Source organism: Myotis brandtii, unplaced genomic scaffold (assembly GCF_000412655.1).
Source record: "Myotis brandtii unplaced genomic scaffold, ASM41265v1 scaffold39, whole genome shotgun sequence".
Lineage (NCBI taxonomy): Eukaryota > Metazoa > Chordata > Mammalia > Chiroptera > Vespertilionidae > Myotis > Myotis brandtii.
The window spans coordinates 8,209,932-8,231,286 of NW_005364953.1; the positions used below are offsets into that span (position 1 = coordinate 8,209,932).

A 21,355-nucleotide genomic window follows, 5' to 3' on the forward strand; every position below is an offset into this window, starting at 1 on the left:
AAGATCAATGAAACCAAGAGCTGGTTCTTGGAAAGCATAAACAAGATTGCATATTTGTTCATGCAAGGGGCCACAGGTGTTCCAGTCATTCTGGGTGGGGCTGGGCAGGGCAAGGGACCACAGGTGTTCCAGTCATTCTGCCATTTGGTCTATTTGCATATTACCGTTTTATTATATAGGATGCCTGTGTTCTTTCTTCCCTTTCTGTTTCTTGTATTTATAGCAGTCCCTTTAGCATTTATTGCATTGCTGGCTTGGTGGTAATAAACTCCCTTAGCCTTTTTTTTGTCTGTGAAGCTCCTGATTTCACCTTCAATTTTGAATGATAGCCTTGCTGGTTATAGTATTCTTGGATTCAGTCCCTGGGTTTGCATCATTTTGTATATTTCATTCCATTCCTTTCTGGCCTGATGAGTTTCTGTTGATAAATCATTTGATAGTCTAATGGGAGATCCCTTGTAGGTAACTTTCTGTCTCTCTCTGGCAGCCTTTAGTATTCTTGCTTTTTCGTTGATGTTTTCCAGTTTAATTATGAGGTGTCTTGGTGTTGGTCTTTTTGGTTTCATCTTGTTTGGTACTCTATGTGCTTCTTAGGCTTGTATTGCTTTTTTACTCCCAATGTCAGGGAAATTTTCTGTTATTATTTCTTCAAACAGGTTTTCTATTCCTTGTTCTGCCTCCTCTCCTTTTGGCACCCCTATTATGCAGATGTTGTTTTGTTTCGTGTTGTTCCAAAGCTCTCTTAGGCTCTCCTCCTGCTTTTTAAGTTTTCTTTCCAGTTGCTGCTGTGGTTGTGTGGTTTTTTCTACCTTGTTCTCTAGCTCACTGATGCGGTACTCAACTTCTACTAGTCTACTGTTGAAGCTTTTCATTGTGTTCTTCATTGCAGCTATGTCATTTTTCATCCTCTCTTGATTCCTTTTCATGTTGGTGACATTCTCATTCAGCTCCTCATAATTCTCATTGAGTTGCATTTATCTTACAGACGTTTAAGCATCCTTATAACCATTACTCTTAATTATTTCTCTGTCCAGTTACTTGCCTCCATTTCATTTAACTCCTTTTCTGGTGATTTTTCTTTTTCTTTCCTTTGGGGATTGTTTTTTTTGTCTCCCCATTTTTTGCTGTACTGTTTTAATTGTTTCTATGTCTTAGATCCAACTGCTTTGCTACCCAGATTCTTTTGGGGGTGGTGCTATGTAGTTGGTGGTTTTGGGGAACCAGTGGTGCAGTCTCATAGATCCCCTGGGCTTGGTGATCTAGTGGAGCCCCCTACTTGAGCTATTTGTGTTCTGCTGATGTAGTTGGGTTTTGAATGTTGGTTTCTTGTTTGTGGATGAAGTCTCGCCATGGATTGTCTGGCAATGTGACTCATCCCAGGTTTCATTGTGCAAGCTGTTGTGGATGTGATCATGGTTTCAGCTCTTGTGGAAAGGGCTGTCTGAGGTCTCACTGGTATGTGTTCACTGTGATTTCCTGGAGTTCATGGCCTGGGAAGAAGGTGTCTTGGGGCCTGAGGCTCAGGTACTGTGAATTTGGATTGTATGTGACACTTGCTGGGGTAGTGTCACTCTGTAATTCACTATGAGGGTCCTGGGGCCAATGACTGTGGGGGGGGCAGTTGTCCCGTAGTCCGTGGTTGAGGCAGTGGGACTCTGGGCCAAGTGATTTTCCTCTGCAAATCACGAGGGTTCCAGGAACCAGCAGCTGGGGATATGGGAGTCTCAGTTTCTGTAGCTGAAGCTGTGTGACCTGGTCCAGGAGGTGAGTCCTCAGTAACTCACCAAGGTGTCCAGAAGAAGGCAGCCTGGAGGAGGAAGTTGTGGATCCTGCTGAGGGGGCCGTGCACCCTTGGTTGTGGAGGCACACACCTAGTAGCAGCTCTCAGAGGGGCCCAAGAGCTGTCTGCTGGGGTGGTGGGCTCAAGGGGCCTGTGTGCTGGAGTGGTGAGACTATGGAGACTGGATGCTGGTAGTCAGGGAGGTGCAAGATCCAGCTTCTGCTACAGGAGCCCTGTGCCCTTGGTTGGTTATGCTTGTGCCTTGCAGTGGTTCACAGAGGTACTCAAGAGCTGTCTACTGAGGCGGCAGGCTAGGGGAGGTCTGTGCACTTGAGCAGCACAACTGTGGCATCTGAGGTTGGCAGCCAGGGCGGGGGAAGCCTGAGTTTTTGCTACAGGAGCCGTGTGTCCTTGGTTGGATGTGCACGTGCCCAGTGGCCGCTCCCAGAGGCACCAGTAAGCCCCCTACCAGGGCAGGGAGTCAGGGGGTCCTGCGTGCGCTGGTTTGGTGTGACTGCAGTGTCTGGAGGTTGGCAGCCGGGGCAGGGGAAATCCGAGTTTTTGCTCCAGGGGCCGTGTGCCCTTGGCTGAATGCGTGCATGCCCAGCAGCAGCTGCCAGAGGCACCAGGAAGCCGCCTTTGGGGTTGGGGAGTCAGTGGGTCTCGCACATGCTGGTTCTGTGCGACTGTGGTGTATGGAGATTGGCAGCCAGGGTGGGGGAAGTCCCACTTACTGCTGTGGGAGCCATGCACCCTTGGAGGTGGACATCCTAGGGTCTTCAAGTCTGCAGGCCAGGCAGCAGGACTTTGGCTGGTGTAGCTGCAGAGTCCCAGGCAGTTTCCAAGGCCAGTCTGGGTGATGGTGATAATGAGTTCCTAGAGGCAGCCACTCTCCCATTCAAGATGGCATGGGCTCCATGCCTGAGCCCAGCATCCTGGGTAATGCTCATAGCAGTAGCAGGGGCTCCCTGTCCAGGAGAGTCTGGTCTGCCATCCCCTGATACTCCTGCAGGACCTAACTGTCCTTCACTCACTCACACACACACCACACATGTCCACACACTCCTCTTTCACCCGCTCACTCACTCACACCCTCTCCCTCACCTCCACCCTGCCACCTGCCATCTTTTCAGTCTCCTGACAGTTCTTGAAGATGAAAAAATTCACACTGAGTTTCTATCAGACTTGAGAAAGAAAGAAGTCAGAATACCTTTTTGATCATCTAGCTATCAAAATAAGGTTTTATTTGAGACTGTAATCACATAAAAATGTCCAAAGACTAAAGAAAATGAGTAGGGTTATTAGTCTATCTACTCTTTTTCGTATTGTAATTTGATCTGAAGGAACAATAGGCTCTTCTTGCCTTTGGCAATATAATAATTCAGCTTATATTCTAGAAATACTACACACCAAAATATAAAATGTTGACATTTTTCTCACTTTAAAAACAATCAGTGCTGCCCTAGCCAGTTTGGCTCAGTGGATAGAGCGTCAGCCTGTGGACTGAAGGGTCCTAGGTTTGATTCTGGTCAAGGGCATGTACCTTGGTTGCGGGCACATCCCCAATAAGGGGTGTGCAGGAGGCAGCTAATCGATGTTTCTCTCTCATCGATGTTTCTAACTCTCTATGTCTCTCCCTTCCTCTCTGTAAAAAATCAATAAAATATATTTTTAAAAAATCAATGCTTTCGTTTATGGATTTCAAAGTATATCTATCTATATATAAAAGCCCAGTGACCAGAATGGTGGAATGACCAGAACAACCGGAACGACCAGTGGCTATGATCCAGGCCTCGATCATGCCCCCTCCCACCGGCCAGGCCCCCAATCAGTCCCCAACACCTTGATCGGGGTCAGGGCTACGGGTCAACCACCTGCGGCCTCTCCCCCCAGCTGGCCCAGCCCCCGATCAGCCCCCAACACCCCGATTTGGGGTAGGGCTGCGACCAGCCAACCACCCGTGGCCCCGATGGGCCCCTATTGGGGTGGACTGGCCAGACCCTGCCCATGCACAAATTCATGCACCGGGCCTCTAGTGTGAAATAAAAGTCTCAGCCCTGTGATTCTGAGTTAAATCAAAGGGCTGTACGTATCATAGAAAAGTTTCTGGGTTCATTGTCCCTCTTTTAGGTAAGAGAGGAAAAAAGTACTCCCAGGCCAATGAATGCTTATCTCATTTTTATATTTCTCTTCCAAGTGGACTTAAATAACTTCCCCTGATAACTCATTCCAATATAATTCTTCCTTCTGTCTGACTGAAATTCTCCATGCTGCTCTGCAGGCCCACTTCCTTTTATTAATCTAGCATTAGCAGTACTGGAATTGTTCACTGTGTTTCATATTGTCAAGTCTCATTTTGAAATTCTAAAGGAAATCTTGAGAACTGAGTTAGGGGTCTATAATCAAGTTTAGATACAACCTAGAGGTCCTTATCACTTCATTACATTCCAGGTGATGCTAGTGCTCCTTAGCCAAAGTCATTTCTCCTCTCTGGTTATTAGCACCTCATCTGTAAAATGGAATTAATATGAAAAGAATCACCACACCAATTAAGAGAAAGAATCACCACAACAATGAAAATTATTATTGCATCAAAAGGTATTCCTGCAGATATTTAACTCTTGGGATTCAATCATTATTACAAATTGAAAATGGCTGAAGATCCCTCTTTTCATACTGAGCTATTAATCTTTTACATGCACTTTGCAATTCTGCTTAGTACTAGGCATCACATATTTAAGTAAAAACCTATCTTTCAATACAGGCCTATGAGAGAAGACAATGGAAATAGGACTATATTTACATCTGATGATTACTCTGGTATCATAATTATCCCCATGTTAGTTGCCCCTCTTTAAGAGAATTGACACCTTTGAGTATTAGTGATGTTGCTTAAAATAATGTATTCAATTTTAGTCATCATCTGGTTGTCCTCATGGATTCTTCCACTTTGTGTGGAAGTATCTGAGAAGAGGTTTGATATCTCTTATTCCTACAAATCCATGTGGCTCTCAAACCAGGAGACAGCTCGAATCTTATGGACAGGGAATTGGCATTACAATTTGATAAGGGTTTTAACATTCTTCTACTCTTTGGCCATAGAGTATCATCCGTATGAGTGGAATCATTGCAATCATTGACAATTTTGTGTAGCTGCAGCATCACTGAGGAAACCTTTCCATGGGGAAAAATGAAACTTGAGCAAATACACTTTGAAGAATTCTGAGCTTACCTTAAGATAAGAGCTGCAAAGCAGCCAGATGCACAAAGAAAAAGATTTTGGTCAAATATTGCAGTAATATCTAATCCAGATTACAGATCTACTTCACAGAGGAATTGGGACAGGACACCCAAACTCTACCTATCAGTTTCTGTTGGCCATGGAGTTTCATCTAGTAAAGAGCCAAGGATCCCATTAGGGCAAGGTATTCTCTTCACAATCACCAGATTTGATTTGTGGCTGCTCTAAGGATGTAATTTCACAAATGTCTGAAGTTTGACCTTTAGGGAGAAGTGAGTCAGTCAGTTGATCAACAATAGATAGCAAGTGCTCAGTTTTGCACACAGCTCCACCTTGGGATGACAAGAGAATAGAGAAGATTAAGGCAAAGGGAAAGCAATTCTTCAGCCAAATATGTGATCAATCAACAAATATTTCTTGAGCATCTACTGTGTGCAAGACATATGAGTCAGGGGCCTTTCTAATAAGGAGCTGAAGACTGAGTTGAAAGACTAAAACATATTTGTATGAACAGAAAACCAATAGTTCAAGGTGGTCTATAATCAGTGTCAAGTGATTGATAAGAATATAATGATCAGGGGTAACAGAGATACAAGTGAATAATTCACCTAGGACAGTGGTCGGCAAACTCATTAGTCAACAGAGCCAAATATCAACAGTACGATTGAAATTTCTTTTGAGAGCCAAATTTTTTAAACTTAAACTATATAGGTAGGTACATTGTTATTAACTTAATTAGGGTATGCCTAAGCTGGCCTTTGCTAAAAACGTCCTCAATCTGATTGAGGTATGTTCGCTGAGGTCGAACCCTTCCAACTCTCCCATCCACACTCATCTTGTATACTTGTTTTGTCTATCTCCTTTCGTTCATCCTCTCTATATATCCACCCCCCACTTCTTCTAAGGCCACTTCTTCAAAATAGACTCGCCCAGGCCCAAAACCGCCTTCTGCGCATGGGCCACGAAGTTTCAATCGCACTGTACGCACGCCCGCACGTGGTATTTTGTGGAAGAGCCACACTCAAGGGGCCAAAGAGCTGCATGTGGCTCACGAGCTGAGATTTGCCGACCACTGACCTAGGATGATCAAGAAGGCTTCCTGCCCAGCCAATATGGCTCAGTGGTTGAGTGCTGACCAACCTATGAACCAGGAGGTCGGGTTTGATACATGTCCGGATTGCAGGCTTGATCCCCAGTAGGGGGCGTGCAGGAGGCAGCCAATCAATGATTCTTATCATTGATGTTTTTCTCTCTCTCTTCCTCTCTGAAATCAATAAAAATATATTTTAAAAAAGAAGACTTCCTGGAGATGGTAGGATGTGTACTAGGTGCTGTCAGTTGGACAGGATTTTAATAGGTGAAAGAAGAGGAAGGGCATGCTATGAAAAGGAAATGGCATGAACAGATACTGTAGTTGGCAGGCACAGTGCCTATTTGAAGAAAGTAGCAGATAACCTTGGATGAAATGGAAGACTTGTTTAGGGGATTAGCAGGGGGAAAAAGCTGAATTGAAAGAACCATGGCATCTCAGAGTTTTGAGGGATCTTAAAAATGATCAAATCCAAGCTCTGCTCACTTTATTCTCACACAAACATAAATTTCCCTATTGTGACACCAATGTTTAATTTAGATTTTAGTACTGGATCCAGATTCCTAATATCTACAGACATAGTAATTATTGCATAATAGTTAAGCTTTGGAGTTGGAGGCCTGACCAAAGTACTTGCTAGGTGTTCATCTTTGGGTATTATTTAACCCTTATTTCTTCCCCTATAAGTATGGATAATAATACAATTAAAGTGGAGGAAGGAAGAAAAGGAGAAAGAATGCTTGAAGGAGACAAAAGAAAGATGACTCTGCAAAGTGTATTGCCAAGGAAGGCAGAAGTAGAGAGAATTCAAAGGAGAGATTAATAGCATCAAATTTAGCAGACAGGTCAAGGTGGTTGAGACCTGCCAAAACGCCACTTACTTTGACAATTTGGAGGTCACTTAGTGACCTTTAAGAAATTACTTTTAGTATAAAAGAAGAAAGGCAGTTTGCAGAAAACTGTGAGATAGGAGGGATGGGAAAGGAAGAAAAAAAATGTGTAGTGAATGACTGGAGCTGCAGGCAAAGACTCCTCCCTAATTTGCAGTGATGACAGAAAGGGAGAGAGACAGGGAGAACAAGTGGGGGAGGGGATGGAGGAGGGAGAGGGAGAAGGAGAGGGAGAGAGAGAAAGGACTTTGAGTCCATTGGGTCACAGGGATGAGGGATGTAATGGCTCCATGTGTATCTCAGCTTAGAACTGAAATGGATGATAGCTCCTGTAAGAACTTCCATCCCTAGCTTTTCTCCTTGCCAAGATGCAATGAATGGTGACAAAGGAAAAAGGAGTTTCTACTTTACAAACGATCTTCCCTCTTCCTTTTATCTAGCACTACATAGGAAGAAAATACTATTATAAAGCAATCTGCACATTTATAATTCCATAAGATTGCTAACTGAACAATTATAAGAGACTCCCTGTATATTAAAATCTCATTAATTTGGGCTACAGTAATTTGAAATTTGTGGTAATTTAACCTGGGCTAGTTACCTTTGTACTTACAAAGAAAGGGTTCAGTAAACAAATAGTGTGAAAAAGATTTTTAGGGAGCTAATTTTGCCTGCCAGGAGCCCATTTCGCCTATTTTAAAGAACACACTGTTTTTTAAGAACTTCAGCCTATTCATTATTTGAATGCAAATTGATTCTGTTTATTATAGATTAGCATAACCTACTGCTAAAATCCTATATCAACAACAGATACTTTGGTCTCACTGAATATGATCATTAGAAATAAAACTGCAATTGTTTAAAGTTCATTCACAGTTCAGATTAATGCATATCCTCTTTCCTCACCCTCATGAGTTAAATACAGTTCAGGAGGTATTACTCTCTAGCTCAGTGGTTCTCAACCTTGGCTGCACATTAGAATCACTTGGGAATCTTTTTTTTAAATCTCTAAACAATAGTGCTTTATTGATGAAAGGTTCGTTTCAATGGATACAAAATGACTGTGTAAAATTTTTTCAAAATAATTCTATAGGTAAAGAGTATGGCTTAGTAAAAGAACAGTTATCTAGTAGCAAAACTATTTCAGTTTGAACAACGGGGAAAAAAAATTTAAAAGTATAAAGGTGTAGGTCCACCCATCTTGCATAACCATTACTAGGTGCAGTCAGCCCCAAATAGATTTACTCAAACACACACAAGCTTACACAGATCACTTGCAAATGTCCCCTGCCTCCCTTTAAACAGCTTTTATTAGCAGTTAATAAGTACCAAAATAACCCAAGTAATTGGCTTTGATGGTACTGTCAAGTCATGGAACACTTTTTCTTGTTGAAAACTTTGCAAAATATGCCTAAACCTAAAGCTTTTGACCATTCACAATAGTTAACAGTGAGGGGCCAAGTTAGCAAAAACACCGATTATTTTCTGTAGTACACTTTTGTAACTAACATATTTTGGCCTCATGTTATTTTTTGACCAAAACCAAAAAACCCTCCTCATTCTCAGATTAAGCATTTTCTCTATTTTAACCCCTCCTGTTATAGCAAAATGAAAATAGTGAACCAGCACCTGCTCCCTCCAGGTCTCTTTTCATCTGTAACTTTCTTTTTCAACTTCAGTAGAAATGTTGAATAAAAGCAGGCCTTGGAGCATCAGCACCCTGGGAGTGCAGAGTGTGAGTGCCACAGTGGAGGATGAAGACATTCCAGGAGGGAATGGAAGGGCCAAGGCCACAGAGCACAGAGAACCCACCAGAAGCGGCTTTGACTGGCAGTACCTGCAAATGGCCCATGGTGTAGTTTTGAAGTGTTTTTTCATTCTTACATGATACATGGAGAAATTTGTATTACACATAACGAAGGAAATGACGATGGCTAAAAATGGGCAACATAGTCCACACACACATAAAAAAATGACTACTGCGATTTCCCTGTCTTCAGAAAACCATTCAAAAAAGAATTAAAGGAAAGCCAAATCTGATTTTGGCACCCACCTACCCACCAAAGGACCCCATTTCCACTCCTGAGGCAGATCTTCTACACCTTTAGTTACAGAAATATATTAAAGTGCAGTATAAAAATACAAAAGGTCAGTTTCTGAACAGATCAACTGCTAATTTTCTTTAAAAAGTTGACTTAGTGGAGTAAAAATAGTTTATTGACTTTCATTGTGTTGATAAGAATCTTAGTTGCAATATGAAAACTGGAGCTCATGGATACTCTGACTTTTTCCATAGCAGAGTATAACCAGTATTAGTGGAAAACACTATAAAAAGTGGCTGTAACAAGTTCTCCCTGCCCAGTGGTTTAAAAAATGACCTAGTATAAGAATGTAGAAATTTCTAAAATTTACCCCTAAAAGCCTGTTTTTAGAAGAAAGCTACTTCAGTATAAGCATATATCTCATTACATGATTATTTTTCATTTGGTAAACAGATGAATGTGCAGATGAATTAACGGTATTGTATTGTAGCAGCAAAACTGGTCTTGGGTGTTGTGATCAAACAGAAAGGAAGGCAGGGAAGAATCTCCACATGGTGCTCCAGGTAAGTAAATGGCCGGGTACCTTCTATGTCATTAGATGCATATCTCTACCACTCAGAATATTTGGGGTAAATAACTAATCAAGAGTGCTCCTCCATGACTAGTTGGTTAGGCCAGTCAAATCATTTTAACATACATGCCGACTGATCCCTGGAAATGAAATCTAACATTAGTGGTTAGTTAAGGTGAAAGAAAATGAAAATGCAAAGTTCACTCACAAAATATAAAGTCTACCCTCTAGTAATGAATATAAATGTTAAAAGTACTTCATACAAAAGAACACATCAACAATTTTTTAAAAAATTAAATTCTTGGGCCACAGGCACTGTAAAGTGTGAATGCTCACTTCTCCAACAATTTCTTGAAAACACAGAGCTGTATTTCTCATTTGGAATACTTTCTTTATCTTGCAAAACGTTTTCTGAAAAAAGAAAACAACATGTTTAAGAAACAGAATTTCCGGAGGATGAGGCCCAGAAATCAGGATTTTAAAAAGATTCCCAGGTGATTCTAATGTGCAGCCAAGGTTGAGAACCACTGCCTTAGAGCAACCAACACAGATGTCTTAAATTCTGTAACTCTCTCCATAGCAAGTTCTCTTACAGCTGATTTAACTGTTAACATATTAATCTGCCAAACCAACTTGGGGAGATGGTGGGTTGTTTTTTGTTTTTTTTTAAGTTCCTAACCGATAAGGAGAAAACAGGCTGCTACTTGAAAGGACACTGAGAGAAACTAGAAGTGACTGCAGACTGCAGAAAGGAGACAGGACATGTGTAAAATGTGCCTGTAAATAAATTTAAAAACACCAGTCTAGGACAATTTAGTGTAGAGTTACAAGACCATATTCCTTACAAAACCCTGAAAACCATAATAGAGTATTACAGTGCAGTACAATAGCTAATGACTAAAATTATGCCTCGAAATGATCAAAGTTTAGATTATGTTAAATATATGCTTTAAAAAGGCATATAAGTTTATAGTGGGGTGATCACTTACTAAGGTATATAAATGTCTAATCACTATGTTGTATACCTGAAATTAATATAATAATATATGTCAACTGTAATTGAAAAATACATTTATTTTTAAATGGCAGATATGTTTATACACACGTACATATGATTTGTAACCATAATGGTTCACCTGGAAATGTTAAATGTGCTGATGTTTAAAAAGATGAAGTTCATAATATCTATATCTTAACTAATAATAGACAAACATGTAAATTGACCATCCCTCAGCTATGCTCACCAGCCAATCAAGAGAGTATGCAAATTAACCCAACAAAGATGGTGGTTAATTTGCATACGTAGGCGTGAAGCAGCGGAGCAGGAGCAGTGAAGACTGAAGGCTCCGGCTGGCGCGAAGGCCTGGGTCCTGGGTGCCGGAGGAAAACTGGTGCCAGCAGCCAGGGGAAGGGAAGGCCTATTGCATGAATCTCTTCGTGCAATGGGCCTCTAGTATATATAAAAACAGGGAATATGCTAATTAGCCGAGTGTCACCACCGCTCAGGAGGAGCTGCATGTGCAGATGGCAGGAGGGAACTGCGTGCAGCCCCCACCCCAGCAGCCATGGAGAGGCTAGGGCTGGGTGAGGGCCGGAGCAGAGACACAACACACAGGAGCGCCTGCCCCCACCACAGCGGACACAATGCGGCGGCCCGGGGAGTGCTCAGAGCAGCCACTGCGCAGCTCGGAGCACGCCCCCACCCCAGCGGACACAACGCTAAGGCCTGCCAGCACTATGCAGGTCAGGCACAGGTCCGGCCCCCCATGGAGTGCCTCCTCTCACGGCAGGAGGTGGGGCGCCTCCTCGTGCGATTTCAATCGCACGCTGGGCCTCTAGTTATCATATAATAATAACAAAATAAAAGCAACATTTATGCAGTGATTAATATGTGCAGATATCAAGCTCTTTTCCTGTGTAATTTAATTAAATTCAACTAACAATGCTAAGAGGTAACTTTTATTTTTATTTTCACTTTTTAAAAATTAAATTTTGGGGGTAACATTGGTTAATAAAATTAAATAGGTTTCAGGTTAACAATTCTATAATACATCATTTGTAATACTGTATTGTGTGTTTACAACCCAAATCAAGTCTCCTTCCATCACCATTTATTGCCCCTATATCCTCTTCTACTTCCACCCACCCCCTTTCCCTCTGGTAATCACCATACTGTTGTCTGAGTATGAGGTGTTTTTTTCTTTTCTTCTTAATCCCTCCACCTTTTTCACAAAGCACAGTAACACCCTCCCCTCTGAGAGCATTATGCTAAGTGAAATAAGCCAGTGAAGAGAAAGACAAGTACCATATAATTACATTCATATATGGAATCTAATGAACCAAATAAACTAACAAACAAAATAGAAACTGACTCATAGAATTTTTTAAAATAAAAAAGTAGGTTTGAGTATCATTTCTACTTTAGAGTTGATGAAAATGAATCTCACAGAGGTTAAGGAACCAAACCAAAGCCACAGAGATAGACCTAGGATTAGAACTCAGACCAGTTTTTTGGCTATACACTATGACTTTCCAGTGATCCAGAAAATTCAGCTTTCTAAGAAACATTCTTTTCTTGAGGTGTCCAGCTAGCTAATATTTTACTGTATTTTTGTTTTCCAAATTTGTATTTAACAAACATTTTGATTTATACCTTGGTACTGGCACAAGAACAGGTATATAGATCAATGGAACAGAATAGAGACCCCAGAAATCGACCGATGCCATTATGGTCCATTAATATTTGACAAAGGAGAAAATAGCATACAGTGCAGTAAAGATAGCCTCTTTTAAAATGGTGCTGGGAAAACTAGACAAGTACATGTTTAAAAAAATGAAACTAGACCACTAACTTATACCATACACAAGAATAGCTTAAAATGGATAAAAAACTTAAATGTAAGTCGTGAAACCATGAAAATCCTAGAAGAAAGGGGGTGCAGCAAAATATCAGACATCTCACATAGTATAATTTTTGCTGATACATCTCCTAGGGCAAGAGAAAAAAAGGCAAAAATGAACAAATGGGACTATGTCAAACTAAAAAAAAGCTTCTGCACAGCAAAAGAAACCACCAACAAAATGAAAAGGAAATCCACTATATGGGAGAACATATTCACCAATGATAGTCCTGATAAGGGGTTAATTTCCAAAATATATAAAGGACTCATACAACTCAACAAAAGGAAGATGAACAATCCAATTAAAAAATGGGCAAAGACTTAAATAGACACTTCTCCAAAGAGGACATACAGATAGCCAATAGACATATGAAAGAATGCTCAATGTCACTAATAATCAGAGATGCATATTAAAACTACATCCTGCCAGAATGGCTGCCATCAATAAATCAACAAACAACAAGTTCTGGCGAGGATGTGGAGAAAAGGGAAACCTCATGCACTGTTGTCAGGAATGCAGACAGGTCCAGCCACTATGGAAAAGAGTATAGTTTCCTCAAAAAATTAATGATGGAACTGCCATTTGACCCAGTGATCCCACTTCTAGGAATATATCCTAAGAATCCTGAAACACCAATCAGAAAGAATATTTGCACTTCTATGTTCTTAGCAGCATTATTTACAATAGCCAAGATATGGAAACAGCCCAAGTGCCCATCAGTAGACGAATGGACAAAAAAGCTGTGGTACATTTACACAATGAAATACTACACAGCTGTCAAAAAGAAGGAAAATTTACCCATTGTGAAAGCATGGAGGGACCTGGAGAGTATTATGCTAAGTGAAATAACCCAATCAGAGAAAGACAAATATTACATGATCTCACTTATATGTGGAATCTAATGAACAAATTAAACTGATGAACAAAATAGGTCCAGAGGCATGGATGCATGCAAAGACTGACAGAACTCAGAGGGGAAGAGGTTTTGAGGAACAGGAAGAAATTAACGAAAGAACTTATATGCATACTAGTGGCCTGGTGCACTAAATTCGTGCATGGAGGGGGGGTTCCCTCAGCCCAGCCTGCACCCTCTCCAATCGGGGACCCCTTGGGGGGATGTCCTACCGCCAGTTTAGGCCTGATCCCACAGGATGTCCCTCTCGCAATCTGGGACTGCTGGCTCCTAACCGCTCACCTGCCTGCCTGCCTGATCGCCCCTAAATGCCTCTGCCTGCCTGCCTGCCTGATTGTCCCTAACCCTTCTGCCTGCTTGTCTGATCGCCCCTAACTGCCTCTGCCTGCCTGCCTGATCGCCCTTAACTACTCTCCCCTGCCAGCCTGATCTTGCCCCCAACTGCCCTCCCCTGCAGGCCTGGTTGCCCCCAACTGCCCTCCCCTGCTGACCTGATCTTGCCCCCAACGGCCCTCTCCTGCCAGCCTGATCTCATCCCTAACGGCCCTGCCCTTGCCAGCCTGGTTGCCACCAACTGCCCTCCCCTGCCGGCCTGATCTTGCCCCCAAATGCCCTCCCCTGCAGGCCTGATCTCACCCCCAACTGCCCTCCTCTGCTGGAAAATTTGGTTCTGATTGGTCGGTTTCTAAGTCAGTCAGAGTCAAAGGCTCCACCTCCTAGGCAGCTGTTGGTTCCTCAGTCGACCCAGATTTGGTTCTGATTGGTCAGTTTCTATGCCAGTCAGCGTCAAAGGCTCCACCTCCTAGGCAGCCATTGGCTCCTCACTCTTCACCCAGATTTGGTTCTGATTGGTTGGTTTCTATGCCAGTCAGCGTCTCTGGGCCTATCAATGGGGCCTGATCAGAAAGGCGGGGCTGATCAGCAGCCTCGGTGGAGGCCTGGAGAGAAATGGAGGTACAGCTGCTGGCCAGACTGGTGAGAGAGAGGCAAGTGCTGATCTAAAGCTGCCACAGAGGCAACGGATCAGTCCCTGTTTTTCTCTTCAGGCCTCCCTCTGGCCCTGTTCCGCAGCCCCTTCAGCAGTCAGGGCTGGGGCACTGTGCCTGCAACGGAAGCAGTCAGCACTGGGTTGCTGTGGACTGACTTCCAGTTGGTCAAGCCTTGGTCATTACTGGTAATTACGACCCAGGGTTTTTTATATATTAGGATATGCATAACCCATGGACACAGACAACAGTGTGGTAAAGGTTTGATTCCTGGTCAGGGCACATGCTTGGGTTTTTGGGCTCAATCACTGGTAGGGGGCATGCAGGAGACAGCCTATTGATGGTTTCCTCTCACATCGATGTTTCTCTCTCTCTCTCTCCCTTTCCCTTCCTGTCTCTCAGAAATCAATTAAAATAAATTTTTTAAAAATCTTGATTTATAAGTAGAAAGATCTATGATTTAAGAGTCAGATTTGATATTACATGTTTGTAAACATGTTTCATGTTGTAAGTTGAATGTAAAAATAATAGTAAAAAGTCCTGGCTGGGTGGCTCAGTTGGTTGGAGCCTTGACCCATGTACCAAATGACTGCATGGTTTAGATTCCCGGTCAAGGCACATACTTAGGTTGCGGGTTCGATCCCTGGTTGGGGCAAGAAAAGGAGGCAACCAATCAATGTTTCTCTCTCATGTTGATATTTCTCTTTAAAATCAACAAAAACATATCGTTGGGTGAGGATTAAAAAAATTAATGGTAAAAAATACAGAACAAAACAAAAACAGAAATACCATAAATGAGCCCATCCCAAATTCTCAGATCAGTCTCTATATAATAAGGATACTATTTTCAAATGAATAGTCAAGCAGCAGAGATGAAATTTTAAAATATCAACTCATCAGTTAAGATCTGGTTCTCTTATTATTTCCCCGTTCATTTTGGAGAATTTAACATGAAAACAGGCCAGTGGAGCCTGAAGGAGAGGAAGGATTGCAGGGGAGGCTATTATAGAGGTTTTAGAAAAATCTGTTCATGAGCTGTTCTAAGAGAGCAATGAGGGCATAAAACACATGTAGGCATAGTGTGTACTGGGGGAAAGAGAGGGAGGGTGGAGAGAGGCAAATGTCTTCATTAGAAGTAAAGTGAGGGTAGCCTGCCACATGTACATATAAAGAAAATGTACAGTGAAGCCATTTACTCATACAATTCCTTCTACCTAAATCAATGTTCTTTACTTATCTCTTCCTGTCTCAAGCGAACTCATTCAAGGGCCAGCTACATATGTCAGTTCTGCACAAGGCCATCTCCCCCCCCCCCCCCGTTTTTACACATTTATCTCACACCGATGATTTTTTATTAGAGTTATTTATGTATGTGTTCCTGCTTCCCCCATCTCACCATGAGTTCCTTGAAGGCAGGGGACTCTTTCTCATTTCTGTAGTTCCTACAAATTCTAGTACAAGGCCTGCCACATACTAGGCTCTAGGAAAATGTTGAATCAATAGCACTGGCTTAAGAGAGTGCATTATTGCCTAGCTTACCTGAAGGAGCATTTGTTCTCTTTCTTTTCTTGCTTGACTCCCCTCCATTCTCAATGAGGCCTTCTGTGACCAGAGGGCCACTGGCACTAGCAAACTGCAGGGGTTCGTTGTTGTTGGCAGGGTCAAAGGGCAGCTGGTTCAATCCTAAAGAAGAAAAAGAAGCCAAATTCCAGACTCTATTAAGGACTGGGATGTCTCCAGATTTTAGTATATAAGTCACTAGAAGAAAACTCTATATCTTAAAAGTCTAGGAGTAACCAGTGAATTCCTGGAACTAAATGCCCTCTGTAATTTTTATAGGTCTTATTGACAAGTAAAATTAAAATAAAGGTTCTTAGCTCTAGCCCATTTGACTCAGTGGATAGTCAGCCTGCAGACCAAAGGGTCCTCGGTTCGATTCATTGGTTGCAGGCTCCTCCCCAGCCAGGCCAAACCCTGGTCAGGGCGCGTGAATGAGGCAACCAATCAATGTGTTTCTCTCACACAGATGTTTCTCTCTGTCTTTCCCTTTCTCTTCCAATCTCCCTAAAAATCAATGGAAAAATATCCTTGGGTGAGGATTAACAAAAAAATCAACAACAAAAAGGTTCTTATAAGACTGTGGCTCTGTCATTTTTAAGATCCCTCCTGTTTCTTGGAAATTAACATGTTTGGTCACAAGCTATCAATTATCTTCTACCTTCTCCCTTAAACTTTTAGGATCCTCTTCAAATGTGGCTATAGTTGGACTCACTTTTTCTTTGACAAAGCTTAGCTACATATATCTTAGATTATCTCTTGACATTTTCCCATGTTTTCATCACAAGGGCTGCTGAATTGATGCAGATACACTCATTAGACTATCCTGGTGTCAAAGCCTCTTACAATGATGATATAGAGGTTTCCAAAAAAGAAAACCATAATTACATAGCAAGTGAGAAAATGGAACAAAGACATAGACCTTGCAAAGAGGAATTATTTAGTAGATGAAGTGTTGCGGAGTTATGACTCAGGTTTGGGGATTGTTAATCACATCCTCTTCAAATGATGTCAGAAGCATGGTCACTTTACTAGTAGCTGTTATATCACATAAAATGGCAAAAGGCATTTTCTATTCTCTAAGTCTTACATGATTCAGCCAGGGATGAGCAGAGATAGTTTGTTACTCTTCTGCCTGAATGCTCAAGTGCTTCAATTTAAAACTCCCTGAAATGTGGAATCAAAAGCTTTGCTAAAGCCCGATGTTAGGGGATCTCTCCTGAGCCTTTTATTCACTGATTCTCTAATCCTATCAGAGGAATTAGGTTGGCCTGCCATGGCTCATTCTTTAACCATAAATTTTTCTATAACCCAGAGCTGTATAATAATTCTTGAGGCAATGTTGTGAAATATCCATACAGTCTTGGGATCCAGTCAGGTAAAGGTCAATCAAATTTCAGTAAAATGAATGGTAAGGTTCTAACAAAATGACTTACATTATAGTATTTAATAAAAAGTATCCCTATTCTAATGTTTCAGCCCACATAACAAGTACTATTTCTTCAGCAATCAGACTACTTGGACCACCTCCATTAAATGTCTTCTGGGACTTGTCAAATACTCTTCCTTTATATCACCTGAGTAACTAAGTGAAATAATGAAAATTTGTGTTTGCATCTTAAGTCAACTATTCACTGCATCACATCTATATCCTATAAAATCTCTACCATGACTAGAAATAAAGAAACAAACACCAATAACTTTGTATTACAAAACATTCAGATCATAACTATTTTCAAAGAACACTAGACATTTATATAATTTACAAATAAAGATGTTTCTTTCACCCAAGTAGTTCCAGAGTCAAATATGATTAGTGTACTACTCCAAACGTTTCTCAGTATTTCTTTATGGAGTATCATGCTGACAGAAACAAGTTCCATGGAAGACTGAATAGTATAGTAGAAACAGAATGTGCTTCAAAGCCTGATATATCAGGGTTCAAATACTGGCTCTGTCCTTTACTAGTAGAGTAGCTTTTGGCAATTCTTGTAATTTCCCTTAGTCTTAATTTTCATAATGTATAAAAGGGGTTTATAACATTGCATAGGGTTGTTACAAAGATAAACCTACTATATACATATATAATACTTTGTATAATATATATACATAAAGTTATGATTATCTTATTCTAAGTAAATTTAAAAAAAGATTTTTTCTCTCTCTCTACACACACACACACACACACACACACACACACACACACACACAACTGTATCCCTGGTGCCCAGTACCATGCCTGCCACATGTGAGTGTTGAATGAAGGAATTAATACTCAATATTGTCAGGAGAGGTGACTCATTCTGCTAACTCATGTAGTGAGAGTAAAGACTTGATGGCTGATAATCAAGAATTAATGCCACAATTTAAAAGTTCTGATGCTGATTATATCAACATTACTTGAAATAATTAGATTTCAAATGCATCTTCATCACTTGAGTACTATGCTGCAGGATGGTAAAATCTTGATCAAAAGGAATGCTCAGGAATTAGGAGGTTCTGATTAATAATGCTTAATCAGGGAATTTTTTGTAATTTTGCATATGTTAATTTTACAGAATAATATATTAATTCATTTCTCTAGCTTATGAAGTAGACAAATAAGGATCTTACAGAGATTCAGAGCCAGAGCCATGATCTGTAAAAGGAGGTTAATAGCAGTACCTTACTCATAGGACTGTTAAAAAGATAAAATTAGATCATGTATATAGAACAATCTTCATCAAATCTGGCATATAGCAGATGCTCAATAAATATTAACTGCTACTGTAATTTTGAATTTCCATTTTTAATTTATAGAATTGCTGTACAATATGAGGAGATTGGTCTGAGTTGGTATATACTGATCTAAGGATATACCCTACCTTCATCATTAAACCTTTTCATTACTATTTGTACCTTTTTCTAAAGGTTAAAGGAGTACAGGAAAAAAACCTGATGAATTAATAGTATTCAGTTATAGATACTTGACTATAATCATTCTTGCCTTTTACTTAGTCCCAGATGACACTTCATGGATTTAGGTATTTTGTTCCTCATACAGAACTTTTGTTAGGCACTGAGTAAGATGGAGATATCAAGTGCTTTCTGTGTCATCCACCCCACATACTAGTATGATACAGATTTGTGAAAATCTTGATGATTCAGCATACCATCTCAAGACTTGTTTCTTATAGGAAAAGGTCTCATATCAAGGAGAAAGAGACATTCCACTCAGTAAGCTGATTCACTTCATACAAATCCGTATTTTATATTGTCCAGGACCCAATACAGTTTCCAAAGATTTGCAGTTGGAGAACAAGGGCTAGAGAAATAGCAAAATCATATGATACTGATGCTTCCCAGCTACTTTCATTTTATTGTTTCGTTCCTCCCTTAGGACAGCACTAAATAAACCAATAAATCAGGAAATCAATAGGTACTAATAAGATCTTTTCTGTGTCATGTATATGTGATCAGTGCTGAATGTTATTTTAAGTAAAACTGCACCATTAAAACTATTTAAATTCTAAAAAGAAAACCACCACTTTAATTTCAAGAATCCTTGTTGCTAAAATTTCAATTGTGATTTAAACTTAGAATATTATCAATTATATTGTACTCCTCAACCAAACTACAGAACTGATCCTTAAATCTTTTATGGTAGCTATTTCTACCATCTTCTACTATACATGATGAAACTGAAAACATATTAGATTAGGAAGAAAATTTTGAGGTTATCTAGTTCATTCTTCTATGCAAAACAGGAATCATCTATGAATTCCTGACAGGTCTAATTCCAGGGGGCACTTCTTAGCCTGGGGATTCCTTGCAATGCCCTGGGAATTCAGCTTGCTTTCCTTAACTTTGAAAAAAACACCACCTACTCTATTTTGAGGGGTCCTTCCATCTTCTAAAAACTGCCTAGGATGCATTTTGTTTAACTGTTAACTCACTTGTACTCCCTTAAATGAGCACATGAATGTCTATCTTTTTAAGGGTTCTACTGCAAGCAAAATAAATGAGGGAATCACAAGTAATTAACAGAGCAAAGTTAGAAATTTTCTAAATTCTTATATATTTCTCACAGTCCTTGCTTTTATTCCTGAGGATAAAGTTAATAACACTTTGAACCTTGATCATTCATTTCTCCTCATCTCTTGTGCCCTCATTTCCAAAGCCTACAAAATGTAGTTTTCTAAAGAGAAGCACAAATTGATACAATAAAGAAAAATGGACAATTAATATTAGTGTTATAGATTTCCATATCTTATTACGTTCACAATTAAATAAGTCCATGTGGTAATATAATTTCATCTAAAACCAGGTTGACCAGTTATTTCATGCCATGTCAAAATACAGATTATTTGAGTTAATAACATATTTGAAACCACCTTAGAAAGTACTGTATGTATACTGAAGAAGGGTGGGGCTGGGGACTTGGATAATGACATTTCTTATCCAATGGAACCAGGGGATTTAAGATCTCAGAATGAAGTGTGGTTCTCAGTGAATCCTCCAATCTGCAGGTCAAAGAGTTCACAAGCAATGATATCTGCAATACAGATGCAAATGATTCCTAGGCTTTGAGGAAAGCACTGAATTTCCATGATTCTTGTGAAAGATCAATGATCTCTTTGTGCCCAGCTGCTGTAATAGTTAATGTCACAATTCACTTTACAGAGCCTTCTACTATCAGGTCAAATTAGGACTAACCTTCATGATGCAATCTAACACTTGCATGACTGCCCCAGGTTATATTACAGAAATGTGACCCTGAGGGTCCCTGCCACTTTTCATTTGCATCTGTGGCCCACAGACTTAAGATGGTATATCCTTAGCAAAAAAAAGGCACACAATTCTACTCTGAATTAGTTCCCTTTCAAAGAAAATGGTAAGGTCCCGAGAAATCTGGTAAATTCAATTCAAGGCAGAAATCTCCTGACAGAATTTATGTTGAAAAATATAATAACAATTTTTGTGCAAAAGGAATACTATAAGTAATCCTATCTAATAATAGACAAACATGGTAATTGACCGTACCTTCACTACACCTCCCATTGGCTAATCAGCACAATATGCAAATTAACTGCCAACAAAGATGGTGGTTAATTTGCATACATAGGCTCCAAGCTGCGAGTGAAGTCTGATGGCTCCCAACAGCGAAGCCTAAGGGAAGCCCTGTGTGTTTATGGCTCCCGTCAGGCCCCAGCAGCCCCAAGCCCCGCCACCTCGGTGCTGGGGCTGCTGGGGGCTGGATTGGAGACACAAACACGCAGGGGAGCCCGGCACCCAGCAGCCCCAAGCCACTCCAGCGGGCCTATCACGGACCCGGCCAGGAGCCGCGGGGCCAAGCAGCGAGGCACAACCCACCCACTCCTGTGGGCCGATTGTGGCAGTGTGGA

General features: G+C 40.8%; 1 protein-coding gene across 5 annotated transcripts in view; it reads right to left on the reverse strand.

Annotated features, from left to right (window-relative positions):
* ENOX2 (ecto-NOX disulfide-thiol exchanger 2) overlaps positions 1 to 21,355 on the reverse strand; it is a 298,526-nt gene that overhangs the window by 152,863 nt on the left and 124,308 nt on the right. For 3 of the 5 annotated variants that reach the window (XM_014544972.1, XM_014544971.1, XM_014544970.1), the window contains one exon: positions 15,954 to 16,097. The exons of the other annotated variants lie outside the window; for them this stretch is intronic. Coding sequence is in view for 1 of the 3 variants with exons in the window: in XM_014544970.1 (XP_014400456.1) it covers positions 15,954 to 16,097 (144 nt within the window). In the remaining 2 variants the exon portion in view is untranslated. The remainder of the gene's footprint in view (positions 1 to 15,953; positions 16,098 to 21,355) is intronic. 5 annotated transcript variants of the gene reach the window in all.